This window comes from Dipodomys spectabilis, unplaced genomic scaffold (genome assembly GCF_019054845.1).
Source record: "Dipodomys spectabilis isolate Male_0828 unplaced genomic scaffold, ASM1905484v1 ptg000174l, whole genome shotgun sequence".
Taxonomy (NCBI): Eukaryota; Metazoa; Chordata; class Mammalia; order Rodentia; family Heteromyidae; genus Dipodomys; species Dipodomys spectabilis.
The window spans coordinates 9,121,978-9,143,323 of NW_024870851.1; the positions used below are offsets into that span (position 1 = coordinate 9,121,978).

A 21,346-nucleotide genomic window follows, 5' to 3' on the forward strand; every position below is an offset into this window, starting at 1 on the left:
GTGAACTTAAAAGCCTGTGGCTAACATTGATCCCCAGCTGCCATGCTCTCCTGCCCTTACTGACTTACTCATCATGATCAAGTACAGGCTTGACTTACAGGAGGAAACTGACTCATTCAGGTAGGATTGAAACTACAGCCCTTATAAATAGAAGACTTGAAGTTAAAACACTCTTCTATCTGTAACCAAACACTGTCCTTCTGTCAGGTCTCCCCGTCATCATCATCTGAAATATAATGGGTTGTTCTTTCTTTCAGGGGATATTGAAGCTGCATACAACAACCTGCAGCACTGCCTGGAGCACAACCCCTCCTATGCAGATGCCCATCTCCTGATGGCTCAGGTTTATTTGTCTCAAGAAAAATTCAAGTTATGTTTTCAGTCTCTCGAACTGTGTCTGAGCTATAATTTTGATGTAAGCATACCAAACTAAGACTTATCACCTTCTTTAAACCTTTAGTGAATGTTTACCCATTTAGCTATTTTATATATGCGCCGATAATGTATTGTTAATTAATACTTTTTTTTTTCTGTTGTATGTTTGATTCTGAAAGATAGTTCTTATGATGTACTACACCTTGGACTTGAATATGCTGTCTCTGCCTCTAAATACAGTCATAAATGGCATTTTTTTTTTTTTAGGGTGGTAGTGTTGGTGGTAGTAGTGGTAGTACTGAGGTTTGAACTCGGGATCCTGCTTGCTGGCAGATGTGCTAAGACGTGAACCATATTTTCAGCCCTTTTTTGTTTTAGTGTTTAGATAAGATTTTGTACTTTTTGCCCAGGCTTTGCCTGGACTGTGATTCGCCTTGCAGCTGGGATCACAGAATATGAACCACCTAGTCCAGCTTGTTGGTTGAGATGGGGGGTCTTGAAGACTTTTTGCTCAGGAAGACCTTAAACCACAATTGACCCAATGTTAATCACCTGAATAGCTGGGATTACAGACATGCACACTTCTGCTTGGCTTTAACTGCATTTGTAATGGCAAGAATTTTGGACTCACAAGCAGTTGGGGAAAAAAAATGAATGTACCTCTAGTTTCATTTTTTAATTTACACATTTGCAAAAAAACTATTTAGGCACAGTGGTGTGTACTATATATCTAGTCCCAACTGAGGAGGCTGAGACAGAGGATCACTTGAAGTTTAACTTCAACCTGAGCAATTCATCAAGAACTGTCTCAAGTAAATAAGCAAACTTTATGTGCTTGCCAACAAAAGTTCTGACATCAATGTCTTGGTTTTCCATTGATCTCTCTTGAGCCTGTTTTGTATAAAAGTCACTTAATATCACTCTACCATTACAGTAAGTTAAGGGCAGCAATGAATGCATTTAAAAGAAATAATAATCCATAGAAAATTGTGCCTAACATTTTTATGCATGAGAATATTAATTGTTGCTTTTCTTTTTGAACTTTAATTTTTTCAAACTTCTCTTTAGATTCATCATCAGTAAATGCCTTTCATTTTTGCAATCATTATGTTTGAGTGTATAAATACACTGTGTTACTATCCAAGATACCGTGAATATTTTCTCTAAACATTAGGAAGAATCTTAGGTTGAAGTGGTTCCTGAGCTATTTAGTGATGAAAGATGTCTCCTCAAATTTTTACTTTGCCTCACAAGATCTCAAACCCTGTTAGGTAAACTAGAAGATCGAGTAAACAAGAGGTTAAAAGTTCTAAGCAAACTTTGCAGAAACTATCTCCAGCTTGTTGGTACAATAGCTCTCTATCTGGCAGTGAGTCAGTCTGATTCTAACACCCACCCTGTGATTCAAAATCTCTAGGAGAACCAAGCATGAAGACTGCTGCAGAGCTTCACAGGGGCTCAGGTGGCTAGCTCAGGGTGACAGCCACTGCCACAGAGGTCCCCCACTGTCCCCCTCACTCCAGGTCATCTCCTTCCCTTTGGATTCTCTTTCCTCAAGGCTTTTGCCTTTTTTTGTTGTTTGTTTTTTTTTCTATAACACTTGATAGCCAAAATACAGAAGCTTCATTGTTACAGGTTTAGGATAGAATAAAAAGGTAAAGTCCCTGAAATGTTTTCTCTTCCTTTTTGATGTTTTATGATAGTAACTCAACTATGTAGCACAGGCTAGCATAGAACCCCAGGAATTCCTGGCTGGCTCCACTCATTCTGAGTGCTGGGATTGCAGGTGTGTACTACCATGCCTGGCTTGAAATGTTCAATTCTAAAAGTAAAAGTTGAAAGGAGAACCTGAGTTTCCAGAAAACTAAGAACTGTCGGTACTAAAAGTTGCACATGAAGTAATTCCTTTCCTGAAGATTACATATATGTGTGTGTATATACATATATATATATGTATATGTGTGTGTGTGTGTGTGTGTGTGTGTGTGTATATATATAGGTAGCCTTGTGTGTAGTCTTCCTTTGTGTTTTCTTTTCTCTCATGATCAACCTCTTGCTATGCAGGAGGATGCTGGGTAGAATCTGATGTAACAGAATACATGATTAGGAAGTTACTAAGAGGACCGAAACAGACCTTGTACAATCATAGATGACTATTCTCAGTAATATTGTTTTAATGTTTGATGGACTGTAACATGTATTGATACTGTGAGCACTTTAAATAGCTATTGACTGTTTCCGCAGGTGAGAGAATATCCTTTATATCATTTGATCAAAGCTCAGTCACAAAAGAAAATGGGAGAAATACCAGAAGCAATTACAACCCTGCACATGGCAATGAATTTACCAGGAATGAGGAGAACGAGCACTTCCTCAAAATCCAGGAAAACTGACGTGGACAGAAGCCATCGTTTATCCATCTTTCTTGAGTTGGTGGAAGTTCACCGTTTAAATGGAGAACAGGTAAATCAGCTTGAATCCGAATTTTGTTCAGTAGCAAGTTTAAAAGCCAGAATTATTCCCTTTACGAAGGAGTAAAGTTTAGAAGATTTATTTTTCCTTTTCTTAGAGTAAAATGTGCTTTCTGCAAGTCGCTGAATGTTACTTGGTTCCTGGGTAATTTAAGTCTCGGTGTGCTTACATTGGCTACCATGAAAGGTGATAATATACTGTATGGGGACTTTGGTACCATGAGAGGTCAAAGGCTAATGCAGTTAGAACTTTACAAGTTCCTAAAAGGAATAACACAAGTGTGCAACCCCACCAGCACACACACATACATTCTCATGCATATGAAAGTTCTACTGAAATAAGAAGAAAATAGCAACCTGAAATTCTAATCTGAGAAAACATAGGAAACTCTGGATGAATCTATTATTATCAAAGGGTCTGAGCGAGATGGATACTTAGAAATAATACTGCTAGTTAAGATGTACTTTTTCACATTTTAACGCTTCTGAAGTTAGTAAATCCTATAACCTCTAAAGATAATATGAATTTTATGTCTGTGTGCTTGTACTTGTGCTTGAACTCAGGGCATAGGCCTTCACTTCTTCACTCAAGGCTAATGCTCTACCACTTAAGCCACAGCTCTACTTTGGGCTTTTGGGTGGTTATTTGGAAATAAGAGTCTCATGGACTTCCTTCTGAGTTTCCTTCACACCATACCCCTCAGATCTCAGCCTCCTGAGTATCTACAATTGCAGGTATAAACCACCAGTGCCTGGAAAAAAGTTAATAAAAACTTCAGAATAAATGACATTTAGACTTTTAGAGATACAAATTTGGAAGTAAGATAAAAGCACTTACCAGAGACAGTAAGGAAATGCAGTGGTTTGCTGCTTGATGAGGAGCAGTGTGGACATTACGTGTGTGGACATACATGCGTGGATACACATGACTGTGGGCTGGATCTTATCTAAGACCAACATGTCTGCCTGAGTTAGAGCTCTAGTTCTTTGATTTCTTAAACTTTTAACTCTGAATCTTAGCTTACTTAGAACATGGTAGTAGTGAGTGTCTTAGAAGGTTATGTGAATATTAAATGGGCTAACACAATGTTAGGTAAGGTGTGTCTATTAAAATGTAGTAGCAATGGCAATGAAGCAACTGTTGTTTCCTAGTTGTGAAAATATTTATCCAGTTAACAAGTATTTAATGACTCATCTGGTTTTGGTCTCCAAGTTAAGTTTTAATTTTCTGTATGTTTCTAAAAATCTATCAACTTATTTATAAATACCATAAGTACTTGCATTTGATACCTATTGTATTCCATTAGAGCATGCTCCTTTCTAGTATAAATTGTTGATTACTCTGAAAGAATATTTATTTCATCTTAACAGCATGAGGCAGCAAAAGTTCTACAAGATGCCATCCATGAATTTTCTGGAACATCTGAAGAACTGAGGGTTACTATTGCTAATGCAGACCTAGCTCTGGCCCAAGGAGATACTGAGCAGGCTCTGAACATGCTTCGGAATGTCACTGCTGAGCAGCCTTACTTCATAGAGACCAAGGAAAAAATGGCAGATATTTATTTGAAGTATAGGAAAGAGAAAATGTTATACATCACTTGTTACCGGTAAATAGTTACTTTAACCCAGATAGTTTGATACATTTATCCCTAAAATTAAATCCCAACTATGGTTTAGTCTTCCTCTTACATTCTTCATAGATAGTTTACAGATCCTTTCTGTCAGACACTTTAAGTTTTGGCTTTATTGAGAAAATACTTATGCTTACTTCAAAGTATGGCTTAATCTCAACTATTCTTTCTACATCTCCAGTCTTCCTGTTTCAGAAGAGAAAAGCAGGAGTTATGTGTATTCTTATAACTTACAAGAATTTGTAAAAACAGCAATCTAGAAAATAGATATATTCAATACTTGATATATTAGTTGCAGCAAAAGAAAATTGTAGGTTAATATACACCAACCTTATCTCTGGATTAATTTTTTTTCCTCAGAGGAAAAGCAGAAACTTTAAAAGTTATTTTGTAATGATATTCTTAAGAGTTACTGGGACACACAACAAACATATACACACAGAAACATACTGTTATTCCTCTTCTAAAAAAAATACACAAGCATATGCTTAAAGAGAATACTTTAGTTTTAAGAACGTTGTAAAATATTCGTGAATTATGTCAGTATTGGCAAATGTACATCATATAAATATCTAAGTTCAAGTTAACTAAGTAGAGTTGATCTGTTTTCCAGAGAAATTGCGGAAAGAATGCCCAGCCCTCGGTCCTTTCTTCTTCTTGGTGATGCATACATGAATATTCAAGAGGTAAAATTTCTGATGTTATTAAACTTAGAATTTTTTTTAAATTACTCGTTGTGATTAGTATAACTTTCATTGAAAGGATATAGCTTTTTTGTACTGCTTATTCAATATTTATAGATCCAGTCATCTCAGTGAAAGGAAGATAGCTATTTCAATAAGAAGTGTTTTCTTTTTATATATGGAGACTCAATAATGCAGAGCTACAGGTCTGTGTTGGAGAAGCAATGGTGTATGCATGAGGAATCCCCTTTACGCACAACATTGAACCAGTGACTGTTAGGAAGACTCCCCGAAACGACAATTCAGGAAGCTCTCATTTTGTTCTTATTAGTTATATAGTTTTTGTGAAAGCACAGGATAACATTTCTTGGTTAGTTCCATAAAGTATGAATTTTTTCCCAAGTCTTTCCATTTCCTAACAAATGGGGCAATGTCTTTCTTTCTGATGGAGGCATCGAATTCCATTGTGTATATATACCACATTTTCTTGATCCATTCATCTACTGAGAGGCATCTGGGTTGGTTCTGTATCTTAGCTATGGTGAATAATGCTGCAATAAACATAGTTGTGCTGTTAGCTTTAGTATGGCCTTGTTTGTGATCTTTTGGGTAAAGCCCAGAAGTGGGATTGCTGGGTCATAGGGTTGCTCTATGTGTAGTCTTTTGAGGAATGTCCATTCTGCTTTCCAGAGTGGTTGAACAAGTTTACATTCCCACCAACAATGCAGTAGGGCTCCCTTCTGGCCACATTCCCTCCAACATCTGTCATTATTACATTTTTTTTATTACAGTCATTCTAACTGGGGTGAGGTGGTATCTCAATGTTGTTTTACATATTTTTATGGCCAAAGAAGTTGAGCATTTCTTCATATGTCTATTGGCCATTCTTATTTACTCTTCAGAGAAGTCTCTCTTTAAGTCTTTAGCCCACTTATTAATGGGGCAGTTGTTTCTTTAAGGATTTGTTTTTGGGTGACTTAATTTTTTGAGTTCTAAGTATATTTTAGATATGAAGCCCTAGTCTGTTGTATAGCTAGTGAAGATTTTCTCCCAGTCTTTCTACTGATCTTTCTAGCTATGTCCTTTGTCATGCAGAAGCTTTAAGTTTCACGCAATCCCATTTGTCCAACCTTTTTTTGATTTGTTGTGTTTCTGGGTCTCTATTAAGAAAATTTCAGCCTGTGCCAAGGAGACCTAGGATTTCTCCTATTCCTTCCTGTAATGTTTTCAGGGTATCTGCTTTGACACCCTGATGGTCTTTGATCCATTTGGAGTTGATTCTGGTGCAGGGTGATATATAAGGATCTAATTTTAGTTTTCTACAGGTGTTTAACCAGTTTTTCCAGCACCATTTACTGAAGAGACTATCTTTCTTCCATTTTGTTTTTTAGCTCCCTTATCAAAGATTAGGTACTATAGGACTGAGGGTTCATTTCTGGGTCTTCGGTTCTATTCCATTGGTCTTCAGGTCTGTTCTTGTGCCAGTACCAAGAAGTTTTGATTACTGTGCTTTATAGTAGACTTTGAAATCTGGTATTATTTTTCCTCCAGTACTTTCTGCTAAGGATTAGTTTCGCTGTTTTTGCTATTGTTCCATATGAACTTTTGGATTGCTGCTTCTGTTTCATTAAAGAATGAGATTGGATATTGATGGGTTTTGCATTGCATTTGTAGATAGCCTTTGGCAGAATTGGAGACTTATAAAAACGGTGTCACTTAATGGGATCCAATTTTTATTGCTTATTTTTTGTGTCTGACAATTTTAGCCCGAAGAAGCTATAGTTGCCTATGAACAGGCATTAAACCAGAACCCAAAAGATGGGACTTTGGCAAGCAAAATTGGGAAGGCTCTTGTCAAAACTCACAACTATTTCAAGGTAAGTGTTTCATATTTGAGCTATGTTTATTGGATCAAACTGATCACACTCTGCTTTTAAGAAATTGCCAACAAGCAATCTTGGATGATTGAAAATTCCCAAATTCATGTTCAAGAACTTGTCCTTGTAGGGAAAGTTTTCTTGGAATCTTACATTCTTTATTGCTTCATATTGTTTGGAACCTAGAGTTTATTTTGGTCTTCCCTTCCAGGTAAATCTTTGTATTCAAATCAGTTACCACAACTTTCTATTCTTCCTTCTCTTTTATTACATGATAAAGCATGACCACTGTCCTTGCTGCTGAACTAACATGGGCAAACTGTACTTTGAGTCATTTTGTTTGCTAATAAAAACCATAGGTTTTCTTTTAACTGAAATGATCTAGTGTATCTACCTCTGTCAGTTGTTAAACATGTATAATACACTAGCTAGCAAAGAATATACAATCTAAGATTCACTGGTCTCTAGAACAAAACCTGTGAAAAACCTTTTTTGTGGTCAAGTACTACTTGCTAGCCCATTGTAAGATACGTAAGTTTAATATGGAATATTTAAATCTGAAAAACAAAAAAACAACAGCATGCTGATGCGCATGATATCTTGTGCCTGTAATTCCAGCAGCTACTTAAGTGGTAGAGTTAGGAGAATCATGTTGGGTAAACAACCTAAGCAGAAAGATAGACCCCATCTTTGCAGTAATTTGGCATTGTGGTGCGCACTTCTCATGTCAGCTACACTGAGAAGTGCAAAATAGGAGAATCACTGTCCATACTTGACACATAAAACTCTATCCCAAAAGTTACTAAAGCATAAAGGGCTAGAGACAGGATTTAAGTGATAGAGTGCTTGCCAAGTAAACATTTGGGTCTTATATTCAACCCCAGTGCCAACAAAAAGGGAAAGAAAGATGCTGTACTTAACTAATAATACAGGTACATGCCAGGTTATTTTCAGTTAGGGATTTGCCATAAATCTGTTGTATAAAGTATTTGTGCTGCAATGCCATTCTTATGGCCTTTTTTCCTAACTAAAATGAATTTCCTTTAGGCAATCACTTATTATGAAGCTGCTCTGAAAAGTGGACAACAGAATTACCTTTGCTATGATCTGGCTGAGCTCTTACTAAAATTGAAATGGTACGAGAAGGCAGAGAAAGTTCTTCAGCATGCTCTCTCTCACGAACCAGGTATGAAAAAGGCTTTCAGATTTGACGAAAGTGCATGACAAATCTTATCCGCTTTATTTTTATGTTATAGTATATATTGACATGCTCAATATTTTATATGTTTACTTGGTTATATAAATTTATATGTATTTTTTCTTTTATCAGGATGTTACTCTACTAAAAGGTATTTAAAACCCACCACAGCCAGGTGCCTGTGGCTCAGGCTTACACCTAGGATCCTAGCTATTCTGCAGGTGGAGATCTGAAAATCTCAGTTTGAAGTCAGTGTGGAAAGACAAATCTTGAGATTAACTGATAAACAGCCAAAAGTAAAGGCATGACTAAAGTGGTAGAGCACAGTCTTGAGAGTATGAGGCCCTAAGATTCAACCCCAGTAACAGCTCTCCCCTTAAAAAAAAAACTCACATTAGCCACAAGTTTATGAACCAAATAACTGTGTTGTAGAACAGAGCTACCTCCTTAACTGATATAAAATAAGTTATTTCTAAATTACAACTGCCTCCATACTATTTAGATACTTTCATAATCTTTGCATTTTAAAAATAGTAAAAATAAGGATCTTGTTAAAAATCCAACTACTGGCTCAGTGACTCGTGTCTATAAATCCTAGCTACTCAGGAGGCTGAGATCTGAGGATCACGGCTCAAAGACAGCCCCAGGTAGGAAAGGGATTCTTATCCCTGATTAACCATCGAAAAGACTGAAGTGGAGCTGTGGTTCAAGTGGTAGAGCAGTAGCTTTGAGGGGAAAAAAGCTAAGGAGACAGCATCAGACCTTGAGTTCAAACCCCAGGACCAGCACCAAAAAAAAAAAAGATCAAGTACTACGAATGAATAGTAATGCTTAATCATCTGTATGTCCAAACATCCCACATATCTGTTCTCACATTACCTCCTGTAAGTAATTTATGACTAGTTGTATATCTTTTCTGTATGTATTTGTCTATGTGTATGTATAAAAAAAGTGAGCATAATTTTCAAAAGATGTGTGGTTCAGCTGGGTGCTAGTGACACGCACCTGTTACGCTAGCTGTATGGGAGGTTAAGATGGGAAGGATGGCAGTTCCAGGCTAGTCTGGACAGAAAAGTCTGAAAGGCTCCGTCTCATTGGAAGAAGTGCTGTATCATCGTGACTCCTGTCATTCCAGCTACAGTGGGAAGAGAATAGAAACACAGTCCAGGCACACACCTGGGCAAGAGTCAAGACCCATTCTCAAATAACCAACATAACTGAAGGTGTAGCTCAGTGGTGAGAGCACCTGCCTGTCAGCTTCCAGGGTTCTGAGTTCAAACCCCAGCACCACCAACAGAAAAATAAATGTAATTTCTATCTATTATACATAGACATATCCCAAATGTCAGTGGATGGTAGTACATTCATATCATTCTGTTTGCTGGCATCCTGTTTTATAACTCCATAGGTTTCTCCATTATTGGACCGTCAGTTGGTTTTTGCTTGTTTTGATATTATAAATTACATTACAGTAAATATGATTATATTTCATTCCATGAGGTACACTTGCTTGTATCTTTAGAAGATAATGGATCAAAGTTAATGTACATAACATTTTTGCAGGCCAGGCTCAGTGGTACATACCTGTAATCCTAGGGACACAAACAGGAAGATTGTCCAGCTAGAATTAGCTAAACTGTATCTCAAACGCAAGCCAGGTATAGTGTTTTTTGTCTATGGTCCCAACTATTTTGGAGGTGGAGGTAGGAGGATCAGTGTTCAAGATCAACCCAGGCAACGTTAACTGAGCCCCCAAATAAAAAATGAAAAGTAAAAGTGGCGCAAGTGGTGGTTTTTTTTAAAGTGTTTTCAAATTGCCTTTTTTGCAAGTTTGTGCAGTTAAGTTTTTTTGCAATCATTATTTTTTTAAAAATAAAATTTAGTGCTTGCTCATTGTCAAAACTTAAAGATTGCAGAACTGAGTGAAAATGGTGATTCTCCCACCTTCCAAACAACCTGCTTTTCATAGGTTGCACGGCATGCATCCAAAGCCGCCCAGCCCATCTGCAGTGTGCCCTCTGCTCTTTGTGCACTGATATCTCCAGCCAAGGATCAGAAATATTTGAAAAAAAAAGACACCCCTGTTCTGAACATGTGCAGGCATTCTTTTCTTGTCATATTTTTCTAAACAATAGAGTATAACAACAATTCATATCACCTTTACATGGTATTGATTGTTATACATAGCTAGGGATGATTTGACTTGTAGGGACTGGAACCTCATGGACTTTGATATTGGCCACAAGTCCTAGAACCAGTACCCCAGGGACACTGCGGGATGACAGTAATGCCATTTTTTTCCTACCTCAATGGATAATAGAATATCTATACTATGGCAATGTGAATCTTTCATTGAATAACTTCCTTATTATCAAATAAAACTCTTATTTTTAGGATGTATTCTACTGTTTCATAATATCGTAATACTATATTGTGTTCAACATCATCTGTTGATGGACATTTAAATTGGATAAAAGCTGGAAAAATACTGAGTTAAGAACTTTGTATGTCTGTGTAGTTCCTGGGATTGAATATCACTTCATTAATCTTTCTAAGGTTAAAAATTTCCTGATAGTCTTGTATTAATCATTAAAAAAAAAAACCTTGATTTTAATTTGCATTTCTAAACAAGGTTAGATCATTATCTCTTCATAATATGTATCTTGTGTCTTTAATCCTTTGCCAATCTTTCAGGTTGTACATGTTTCCTGCAAGAAACCATTTTAGTTATTACCCAATTTTTCAAATTTCCTTCCAGTTTTTGTCCTATAATCTTTTTTTAACAATTGGGTATATGTTAGTTAACTGGAATATAAATAAGTAATTTTATTCAGTATTTTTCAATATCATTGTTAAAGACCACCTTTTAAAATAGTAGAAAAATATATATTTATTTAAGATGAATACATTTTTCTCTCAATACTATTCATTCACAGTAAATGAACTGTCAGCACTCATGGAAGATGGGCGTTCACAAGTTCTTCTAGCAAAAGTTTACAGTAAGATGGAAAGACCTGGAGAAGCAGTCATTTCCTTACAGCAGGTAAGCCTGCCTACTTGTGATCTAGAAGATGCGAACAGTAAGGAATATATGTGTAACAAGAAAATCTATTTTTCCCAAGAATTACAGAAAATATATCAAACTAAAAATGATTGTACAGGCTAAATAGTATTAATTAATGTGACAAGGAAGCTTGATATTTTAGATTCTGTTTTACAGTTCAGGAAATTTCTTTTAATATTGCTTGAAGTCACATAGCTTGTGTCAGAATTTCAGCTTAAAACTCTCTCTCTGCATGTATTTAGGCTCTAAATTTTTCTTAGTATTTTATGGTTTTCAGAATAGAAGTTAGGCAATAAATTGTTTATCTTTTAGACATTTGTCATTTCAGGCTGGAACAACAGGTAGAAACCTACAGGCTATCTCAAGTCTAAGACTCATGGGATATCAGTTTCAATGCTGATGAATGAAAAGACAGCTATCCTCAGGACATTGCCTTGGGCGTATGTTTAAGAGTTGGTTCTACTTTCTCTCATTTTTACTTTTTTATCCTGCAAACTTACTGCAGAACACATTGGGGCCATAAGACCATCTGGTCTCTGTAAAATGCCTGCTGCCTGGGGCCTGGCTTCTAGAGCAGGACTCTCAACACTATTGTTAGAGATGGTCCCTACTAATCTCTGCTTTCTCCTTTCACTTCCTGAAGGCCAAATGGGGGTAGCAGGGAGTGTCTATGTAGATACAGCGATGGAGGTAGGCCTTTCTGCCAAAGGGATATCAACCATTGTTTCAGAATTTGACCAGAGAGAGAGAGAGAGAGAGAGAGAGAGAGTGTAGATAAATCCAGGAACACAAAAAAAATACGCATATAGATTGCTTTGTTTTTGTTTTATTTTTTCTTTGTCACTTTTTACAATTAGCAAAGTTCTTCCTTACAATAAATAGTCTATATTCATTTTTCCTTCCAAATAATGTCCTGAATAGTATTTTTCCCAAGAGTAGAACAACTAAGTTCATCTGCCTGGTTAAGTTTAATGGCATTGTGTTATTTTGTAGAGTATCCCTGAAAGGTTAGACTAATTCATATGCCACCCACAATATATGAATATATCCTTGTCACCTGTGACCTGCCCATATTTGATTTTATTATTGTTATGATTACTATTTTATTAATTTATAAATATTTTAAACTTTCAATTATTAATAGCATCTAGATGTAGATTTAATTTTAGTGAGATAATAATGCATATCTTTATAACAAGGGGAAAGACATCCATATGTGGTGGAGCATATCTGTAATTTCAGCCCTCCAGAGGCTAAGGCAGGAGAGTTTCCAGTTCGAGGTCAGCCTGATCTTCAAGGTCAAACCTTGAAATTAATTAATTAATCAATTAATTTAAAAACTAGAAAATGTTTTAATAACTTGAGAATACTTTCATTGGAAAGATCCTGGGTGATTCCCAAACAAGTGCAGGTCTGAGCTCTTAATGAAACCTTTTCTTTAGATTCTTCATTGCTAGATCAAGGGCTAGTAATGCTTCCGTATATCCTCTATAAAATTATACAATGTGGAACCTATTGAAAGTTGTTTGGTTTCCATATTCTTTTTTAATTCCTTATTATTGCTATTTGTTTTCTAGGCTCGAGAATTGCAAACACGAATACTGAAACGTGTTCAGATGGAACAGCCAGATGCAGTTCCTGCCCAGAAACATTTAGCAGCGGAAATTTGTGCAGAGATTGCAAAGCATTCTGTTGCTCAGCGAGACTATGAAAACGCAATTAAGTTCTACAAAGAGGCTCTGATTCATTGTGAAACAGATAATAAAGTTAGTACCTGTATCTAATTTCAAACACCTTTTTATTCCAGATGTTATTGATTTCAGTATTATGTCAGGAAAATTTCAAAGTACTTATACGATGCCTTAAGTTTTGAAGCCATAGTAGTGTAAGTAATGTAAACCAAGCCCCAAAACTCCTGTTTTTGTAACAAGTAAAATGGGTATTTTAGTTATGATTTTACAAGTTTTCTCAGTCACATAATAAATATCTGCATCTGGGTTGTTTAATTCCATTAATTAGACAGCTATCATACCCTTCTGTGTTTCATGTTCTTTAAGTACTGAAGATATCAAAGTGATCACATTGAGCCATGACCTCCAGTGGCCCAGTGTGGTAATTGATAGAAATAAATGTGTTTAGTAAAGCATAAGCACACAAGTCCCTTTCAGTGGTGGCTATATGAGTAGAAATCCCTTTTCATTCAGAGGTATCCCTTTGAGAGTGTTTGTCTGACATTTCATTTATAAAGGAGCAGACAGATTTCAAGAGGTAGAAAGGACTGGACTCAGTCCTGTCTTAAAGAAGAACTTGAGCTTCTTTTTCTATTTCTCTTTTTTTTTTTTTTTTTTTTAAGAAGAGAAAATAGAGCTAGGGCATGCTGAGGTTTCCTGTCTGTCTTCTTTGGCATCAGCTGAACTTCAATCTCATCTGAACTTTTTTTTTTATTCTGGAGCCAGCTTCTGACTCTCCTTGCCTCTTGCTCTGTAGATAATGTTGGAACTGGCCCGACTGTATCTGGCTCAAGATGACCCTGAAGCCTCCATGCGGCACTGTTCTCAGCTCCTCCAGAATGACCAGGATAATGAACCTGCCACCATGGTCAGTCTGAGAGACCCATGTGCTGGGAAGGACCTTGCGTTTATTTTCTAGGTGGAAGTTTCTGTGTATGCCCTATAGAACTCATATTGATGGTGAGGAATGGTCCCACTGATTTTGGAAGAAATAGCATATTTCATTGTCCTTTGTTTTGCCCAAATCAGTTTTGCAAAAACAAAGGACAACATTAGCACTCCACCTAAAGAATGACAACAAACTGGGCTCATTCTTTTACTCACCCTTTGGATCAAGTTCATGTTTCTTTATGCCTAAAGGGTGGCGTGGTCAAATAGAGTTCATATAGTAAAACAGTAATTTTCTAAAGACATTTGAGTACTTACCTAGATATGCTGAATTGATTTAAGTAATTCAGTGCAAAAAAATGCGTATCATTCTAATCTAAGATGGCTATTTTAAATAGAGCTTTGCTTTTCTCAGCATTCACTCAGATGCATGGATGACAATGTATAACATTCATATTTCTAAATGTGGGTATTGTTTTTCTACTTTCTTTTCTTCTCCCCTAAGACAAGGTCTCACTACATAGTCCATGCTGAGCACATGAACCTCCTACCTTTGACTCCTAAGTGCTGAGATTATAGGTATATGTCCCTATCCCAGGCCAAAAGTTATTATTATAAATATATAGAAATATAAATAATCCATTTAAGACACATGAAAAATCTCAGTAGGTCTTCCTTGTTTTATATTCCTCTCACATTTAAGACAAGTTTTGTTTTGTTCTGTGTTTAAACTTCTTATTGTCATTAAAGGCAAGCCATGTTTCCTATCTTAAGACATAAAATATTAAATTCCCTTCAAATTGTTGTTTGGCTTTTGGCAGTTTAGAGTTTGAACTCAGGACCTCAGACCAGCTAAGCTCCAGCAATATAACTGATCCTTGCCTCTGGTTCTTCAAATTGTTAAACTTTTTAAAACCTTTACTTAAAACACTTTTTGCTAAATATTCAGTTTTATGAACAGAACAATTTTAGTTACATCTTTGATTTGCTTTTCTAAATCTTTGCTCCTCATATTTTTATAGGTATGTTTATAGTGCTAAATCCTGATTAGAAGCCTATGCTTTGTAAAAATATGCAACAGTATTTTTAGAACCCAGTTTATCTTTGTAGATGATGGCTGATCTCATGTTCAGAAAACAGGACTATGAACAAGCAGTGTTTCATTTACAACAGCTTTTAGAACGCAAACCAGGTAAATACTCAGTGACCACATGTGTTTTTGAAATGTATTCAGTTCCTTTTATCCTCTTTTTTAACTGGTAACTTATTGGGAAAACAGCAGCCCTTCTGGATCTGACTCTGCTAAGTCCACATATGGGTTTGAGTAGCTCAAATAGCCCAAAGAAAAATGCAGTGCTTTGTTTTAAATTGTGACCATAAACCTCAGATTAGTTGCCTGTTAATCCTATGGTATTTCTGTAGTTTACTCACTCCAGTTGCTCTTCACACTTCCTCCTATCTCCTCAAACCTCAAGCACCCCTTCCATCTTCCTTACCCTCATCTGTAAGCCTCTTCACCTACAGGACTGAGATAATATAAACAACTAGCGATGAATTTCATTCCCTGACACCAAATCTACCCCTTCCGAACCCTGACTCCGTGTCCTTCCCAGGTCTGATTCCATTTGCCACTGGCTTTTCCTTGTGTCCATTGGCTTCCGCCCTTTACCTACCAAGAGTTTTGTGGGTTGTTTGTTTTTTTTTTTTCTGAAATCCCCGGCATTGTTTTGTTTAGTTTCCCTAATCAGCATAAAATCACTGCCATGTCAGCTCAGGGCTTTACATTAATCAATGTTCTCTCCACTCAACTTTGCCTTGTTTGCCCTTGTTTCCTCCAGGTCATTGTTTTCTGTCTTTTCTCTCCTGGATTCTAGATTCTAGTTTGTTTTTTTCTCTTTTTCTGAATTGACATTTAAAGACAATATAAGTCCAGGAGATGGGAACAAGAGGCTTTCCTTTGTAAAAAATAAAAATAAAAAATAAAGGTAATATACATAATGCTTCATTTATCCCTAAGCTATTCCCATTGCACAGCATTTAAACAGCAGTCCACTTCCCTTCTGAATATTCCTAAGTTGTTCTTGGCAATATTTTTATAGTTTTAAAAGGGTATTAAGTTGGTCTATGTCACTAGTGTATTACTAAGAGAGAACTAGAAAGAATTGGGAGAATGGTATCTACTCTTTCAGGAATTGTGGTTCCTAAGACACTCCTTTGTTTTTATTTATAGTTATTTTATTTATTTCTATTTATATTTGAAGTAAATTATGCATTAATAAAGTAGGATTGTAGCTGTTAGAGCAAGATTCACAAAACACTATCCATATCTGAAGTATTATTTGTTTCTAGATAATTATATGACTTTATCTCGTTTGATTGATCTCTTAAGAAGATGTGGTAAACTTCATGATGTTCCAAGATTTTTTTCAATGGCTGAGAAATTTAACTCCAGAGCAAAACTGGAGCCAGGATTTCAGTACTGTAATGGACTACATCTTTGGTAAATCTATTGGCAAATAAATCTTACATGATAGGTGTTTATTTCTCTCATTGTAGATTATGTAAAATATATGTTTCTTGTAAAAAGAAAAGTCTACATTTTAAAATATTTTACTACTTTTACCTACCAAGCATTTCATAAAATAGCTCTAAAAATTTCGTCCAGCAATCAGCATAATTTTTTGTAAATATTTCACAAGGTATACTGGAGAACCAAATGATGCCCTTCGACATTTTAATAAAGCTCGGAAAGATAGTGACTGGGGCCAAAATGCCATCTACAATATGATAGAAATCTGTTTGAATCCAGACAATGAAACTATTGGAGGCGAAGTATTTGAAAACCTAGATGGAGACCTGGGGTGAGTAATGTTTATACATTATCTTTGACACATTTCTTTTTAAACCCGTTGGGGGATAAGAAACACTAATTCAAAAGAGAACTAAATTGTAGACAAGAAGGAATGGAAAGTCAGTTGAATAAATCATCCTGCAAATGACTAAGATAGCAATTTTCTGAAACAGGCAAGAAATGCTTTTTTGGGGGAAGGGGAGGGGTGGTGGTTCCCTAAATGAGAATAAACTTGTTATGAAGATAAACAGTTACAAAAATTGTCCACACCCAAAATAGTAATAGCTAAAAAAATGATTTTATGTCAAGCCCTGTTTTGTTCAGTTAATATGTCATTTTATTAAAATTTCTTGATTGATTGATAATAATATCCTCTTTCATTAACAGACATACATGAGTACACACAGTGGATGTTGACATATACACATTTTTCAATTGGAAAACTTACCAAGTATAGTAATAGCTAATCCTTATTGATAAAATTGTTTTTCTAATGATATCAGAGCAAAGTAAATATTGGCAATAAATGAGAAATTAATATTTCTATTGGTTATAGTAACAGAAATAGATGAAACAGTCATAATTATGTTGATCTCAGCATTTTTCTTATCAAAGCATCCATAGACAATGATAATGTTTGTATAATTGCTTCCTTCTATTATTATGAAAATAGTGTGAGTAATACAATCCAGGAATTATTGGTCAAATACCTCAAGCACTCCAGACTTAGGCGGCATATCTAGACCCAGTCCTAGCCTTAGAATGAGTCAGGACCAAGGCTTCTTTTTTTTTTCTCCTTCTTCTTTGTTGCTGTTTTTGTTTTTCTTTTCATTTCCTTTTGTCTTGTTTGTTCATTTGGGAGGGTAAGAAAGGGCACAGAATGTTGGGACAAAGGGTGAACAAATGCAGCAGAGCTCCTTACTAGACACAATATTGAAAATGAACTATACAGCTTATGGAGGGGATTGAGAGGGAAAAACTTGGAGAGACTGAGGTAAGGGGTGACATTGCTCAAAAATAGATGTACTCTTTATCTGACTTAGGTAACTGTAACCCCTCTGCACATCACCTTTTCAATCCCTGTTTATATTCGCATATAATATCTCACTCCCTACAACAGTATAAAAAAAAAAAAAGAAAGAAGCTCAGTCATCTTGTCTCATATGGTGGCTGATGAGTATGAAGCAATATTAGGATTGAATACTACCTATTCTCAACTATTTTTTTTATGATGAAGTGCATCTAGAACTGGTTATATTTCCATTAAGCTGTATTTATTGCTTCTGTCTCCTAAAAATTGGGGTGGTCTTGATGGAGGTGCATAAGGATGTAGAGGGAGCATAAAAGCAGTTTCTGCCTTCAGAAGCAAGCAGTTTACTTAGGATGAAAGATAATACCTGAAACCATTTCATCTCGAACATAACAGGCATGGATAAACATGTGTCTTAAGTACTATAGGAATTCATAGAAATATAGGCCGTAGAGGAGAAATGCATGGAGGAGTGGTAGGAAATTAAGTAGTCTGATTAGACTGAGATGACAATTTCAAGATTTTGATTATAGAGTCCATTAGATTTTGAAAGTAGGAAAATGACCTTTTGTGTTGGCTCTTTTAGGAAGGTTTACATAGCATTCTGTAATTCTTGTAGGCTATACTTTCAAATAAAAAAAGTAAAATAAACCTAGAATTTAGAACCTAGTGTCAATGGTTTATATCTATAATCCTAGCTACTCTGGAGCCTGAGATCTGGGCATTACAGTTCAAAGCCAATCCAGGCAAGAATGTAGATGGAACCTTAATCTCTACTTAACCACCAAATCTTGAAGTGACTTAAGTGGCAGAGTACTTGTCTTGAACAAAAGAGCTCAGGGACAGTGCCCTGAGTTCAAGTCTCAGGACCAGCGTAAAAGAAAACAACAACAACTAAAATTTAGAAGAGAACTAAGTTTTGGAATTAAAGACTAGGAAGATATCTGCACAGGTATCTCCATAAACAGTCTCTTTGCAAGTGTATAGTGAAAGAAATGTGAGAACTAAACTTAAAGCGTAAGAGATTTGGAGGAAGGAGATCAGGAATAATCTGTGTGAGAGAAGAGAACCAAAGCTGAGCAGAATTAGAGAAGCCAAAGGGAGGAACTGTGGAGAAGTGTGGAATACTGTAGGTAAGGTAAAGAGCCTAAAGCCTAAGGAAGACAAAACACTTGTGTGATAAGACGCTTGCTATCGAGAAATGCATTCAACATAGATTCAATTAGACCTTTCTCTTACCCCTTTTCCCTTTTACTTTCCAAGTTTATAACACTATTTGATCATTGTATGGCTCTGCTTTTTCTTTACATTAGCTGGAATGAACAAAGTTAACCACATTAAAGACACTCATTTTTTTTAATTATAGAGTGAATTATGACTTAGTACTGTTTTACCAAGGTTATATTAACTTTGTTTAAAAATAACTGTGCTTTACTCTGTATTACAAGAGAATGAGTGACGTTCTTCACAAAGAGTTACCTTTAAATACATGATAGAGAAACCAGCATACACTGAAGGTCTGATTCTAATCTTAAATTTTGTGTCATAAATAATCATCATCCTGATTTATTTTTAATGTGTACAGTAATTCAACGGAGAAGCAAGAGTCTGTGCAATTAGCAGTGAGGACAGCAGAGAAACTCCTTAAAGAACTAAAACCTCACACGGCTCAGGGTCATGTCCAGCTTCGCATAATGGAAAACTATTGTCTAATGGCCACCAAACAGAAGGCAAATGTTGAACAAGCACTGAATGCCTTTACTGAGATAGCAACCGTGGAGGTTAGTAGTTTTTTTTCAACTGTGTGTTGTCTTTTCCTGTTAGTATAGAAATACACATTTTAATTTGTTGTTTCTTTTCTGGAGAATGACTAACTAAACTGACAACTTGTAACTACCTCAGCAATGAAGGACGTTCTCTAGCATCACTGAAATCACCTTTTGCGTTCTTTGGGGGTTTTTTGCTTGTTTTGCCAGCCTTGGCTAGGAGAGTTCATGAAACTATATCTGCAAAGTAATCCACAAAAAGAAACAATGGGATTGAAAGGGAAGCTCAAGTGGCATATAGCAACAACCTGGCAAGAGAGTAAAGTGAGTGAAAAACTCACACAGCTACCCCCCTCAAAACCCGCCGGGTGGGATGGGCATCCCAGGTGTATGGGAAGTATACATAGGATCTCTGTCCAAGCCAGCCCAGTCAAAAAATGAGAACCTATCCTAAAAATAAACAGGGCAAGAAAAAAAAGCCTGGGGGCTTGGCTCAAGATAGACTATCCTCCAAGCATGTGCAAAAAAAAAAAAAAAAAGAAAAGAATATTGCTTTCTACAGATTCCATCAGAAACCTGAGAAGTCTATATCAAACACCCTATTTTAAGACATGAATTTATACCATGAAATTTCCAAATATTATTGATGATATTTTGTCAAAGTTTACTGGTAGAAGAGGGATTTTGATTTTAATAAAGGAAAAGAGGAAAAAGAGAAACATAAATTAATATGCCTAAGGACTGTCACTTGCAGGTAAATCTTGGTCCTGTTAGATGAAAGAACTAAAGAGACAAAAAATTAAATTTGAAATAAACTCTGTTCAATAACACTTATTCTAAAATGTTTTATTTCCTTTCGTTCCTCTACAGCCCCTATGTCCCCCATCAACCTCACTGAAAAATGAGTCCCACTGATGGTTAAAATTGTGTGATTATGGAATCAGCAGAGTTATTGAATTATTATGTCAACCACATGACAAAAGAGCACCTTTTATGTAGCATATGCAGTTTGTGTGTTTTTCTTCTAATCAGAGGACTATTTTATTTTGCCTCTTGTGGTCTAACTCTTTGCTTTCTTTCAGAAAGATCATATCCCAGCCCTCTTAGGAATGGCCACTGCTTACATGATCTTGAAGCAGACTCCAAGAGCTAGAAATCAGCTGAAGAGAATTTCAAAAATGATTTGGAATCCTATTGATGCTGAGGAGTTTGAGAAGAGCTGGCTACTCCTTGCCGATATTTATATTCAGTCAGCAAAGTACGACATGGCAGAAGAACTACTAAAACGATGCCTACGTCATAACAGAGTAGGTGATCAGAGAGAAAAAAATAATTGCTAACCTGTTTTATAACGTGTAGGTCCATTTCCTCTGACTATTAATGTTTATTCTTGCCACAGTCAGGAACTACAGATTAATATAAGAAGCCATTTGCCCTTGAAAGGAAAAAAAATGATTTACACAGTTCAGGGGTCCAGCTATGGTGATGCCCTACTTAGAGAAAGTGTTTTTGGAATGCCATGCACTTGTCTGTGATTACCCAGTTCATCTCAGAACTAATGAAAATTACAGAACATTAATTGTGGATGTCTGTCCCTCCCACTAGAAGCTACTCTTGATGAATATACTGCAGCTGTGCATCGTTTCCATGATATTAGAATCTTATGTGCATAATATATTTTGTGAGGGAAAGTCTTGTAGCTTTTAATTCAATTTAATATACAATCCTTATCTTTAAGCCTGAAAACTGAAACTCTTTTAAGTCCATAGAATCAATGTA

The 21,346-nt window shown here is 36.1% G+C and overlaps 1 protein-coding gene across 3 annotated transcripts in view; it reads left to right on the plus strand.

Annotated features, from left to right (window-relative positions):
- Ttc21b (tetratricopeptide repeat domain 21B) overlaps positions 1-21,346 on the plus strand; it is a 55,207-nt gene that overhangs the window by 27,219 nt on the left and 6,642 nt on the right. For all 3 annotated transcript variants that reach the window (XM_042694126.1, XM_042694128.1, XM_042694129.1), the window contains 14 exons: positions 258-415; positions 2,620-2,838; positions 4,218-4,456; positions 5,094-5,166; positions 6,930-7,040; positions 8,088-8,226; positions 11,175-11,281; positions 12,880-13,068; positions 13,790-13,900; positions 15,031-15,112; positions 16,270-16,420; positions 16,620-16,781; positions 19,387-19,582; positions 20,650-20,874. In XM_042694126.1, the coding sequence (XP_042550060.1) occupies positions 258-415; positions 2,620-2,838; positions 4,218-4,456; positions 5,094-5,166; positions 6,930-7,040; positions 8,088-8,226; positions 11,175-11,281; positions 12,880-13,068; positions 13,790-13,900; positions 15,031-15,112; positions 16,270-16,420; positions 16,620-16,781; positions 19,387-19,582; positions 20,650-20,874 (2,162 nt within the window). The remainder of the gene's footprint in view (positions 1-257; positions 416-2,619; positions 2,839-4,217; positions 4,457-5,093; positions 5,167-6,929; positions 7,041-8,087; positions 8,227-11,174; positions 11,282-12,879; positions 13,069-13,789; positions 13,901-15,030; positions 15,113-16,269; positions 16,421-16,619; positions 16,782-19,386; positions 19,583-20,649; positions 20,875-21,346) is intronic.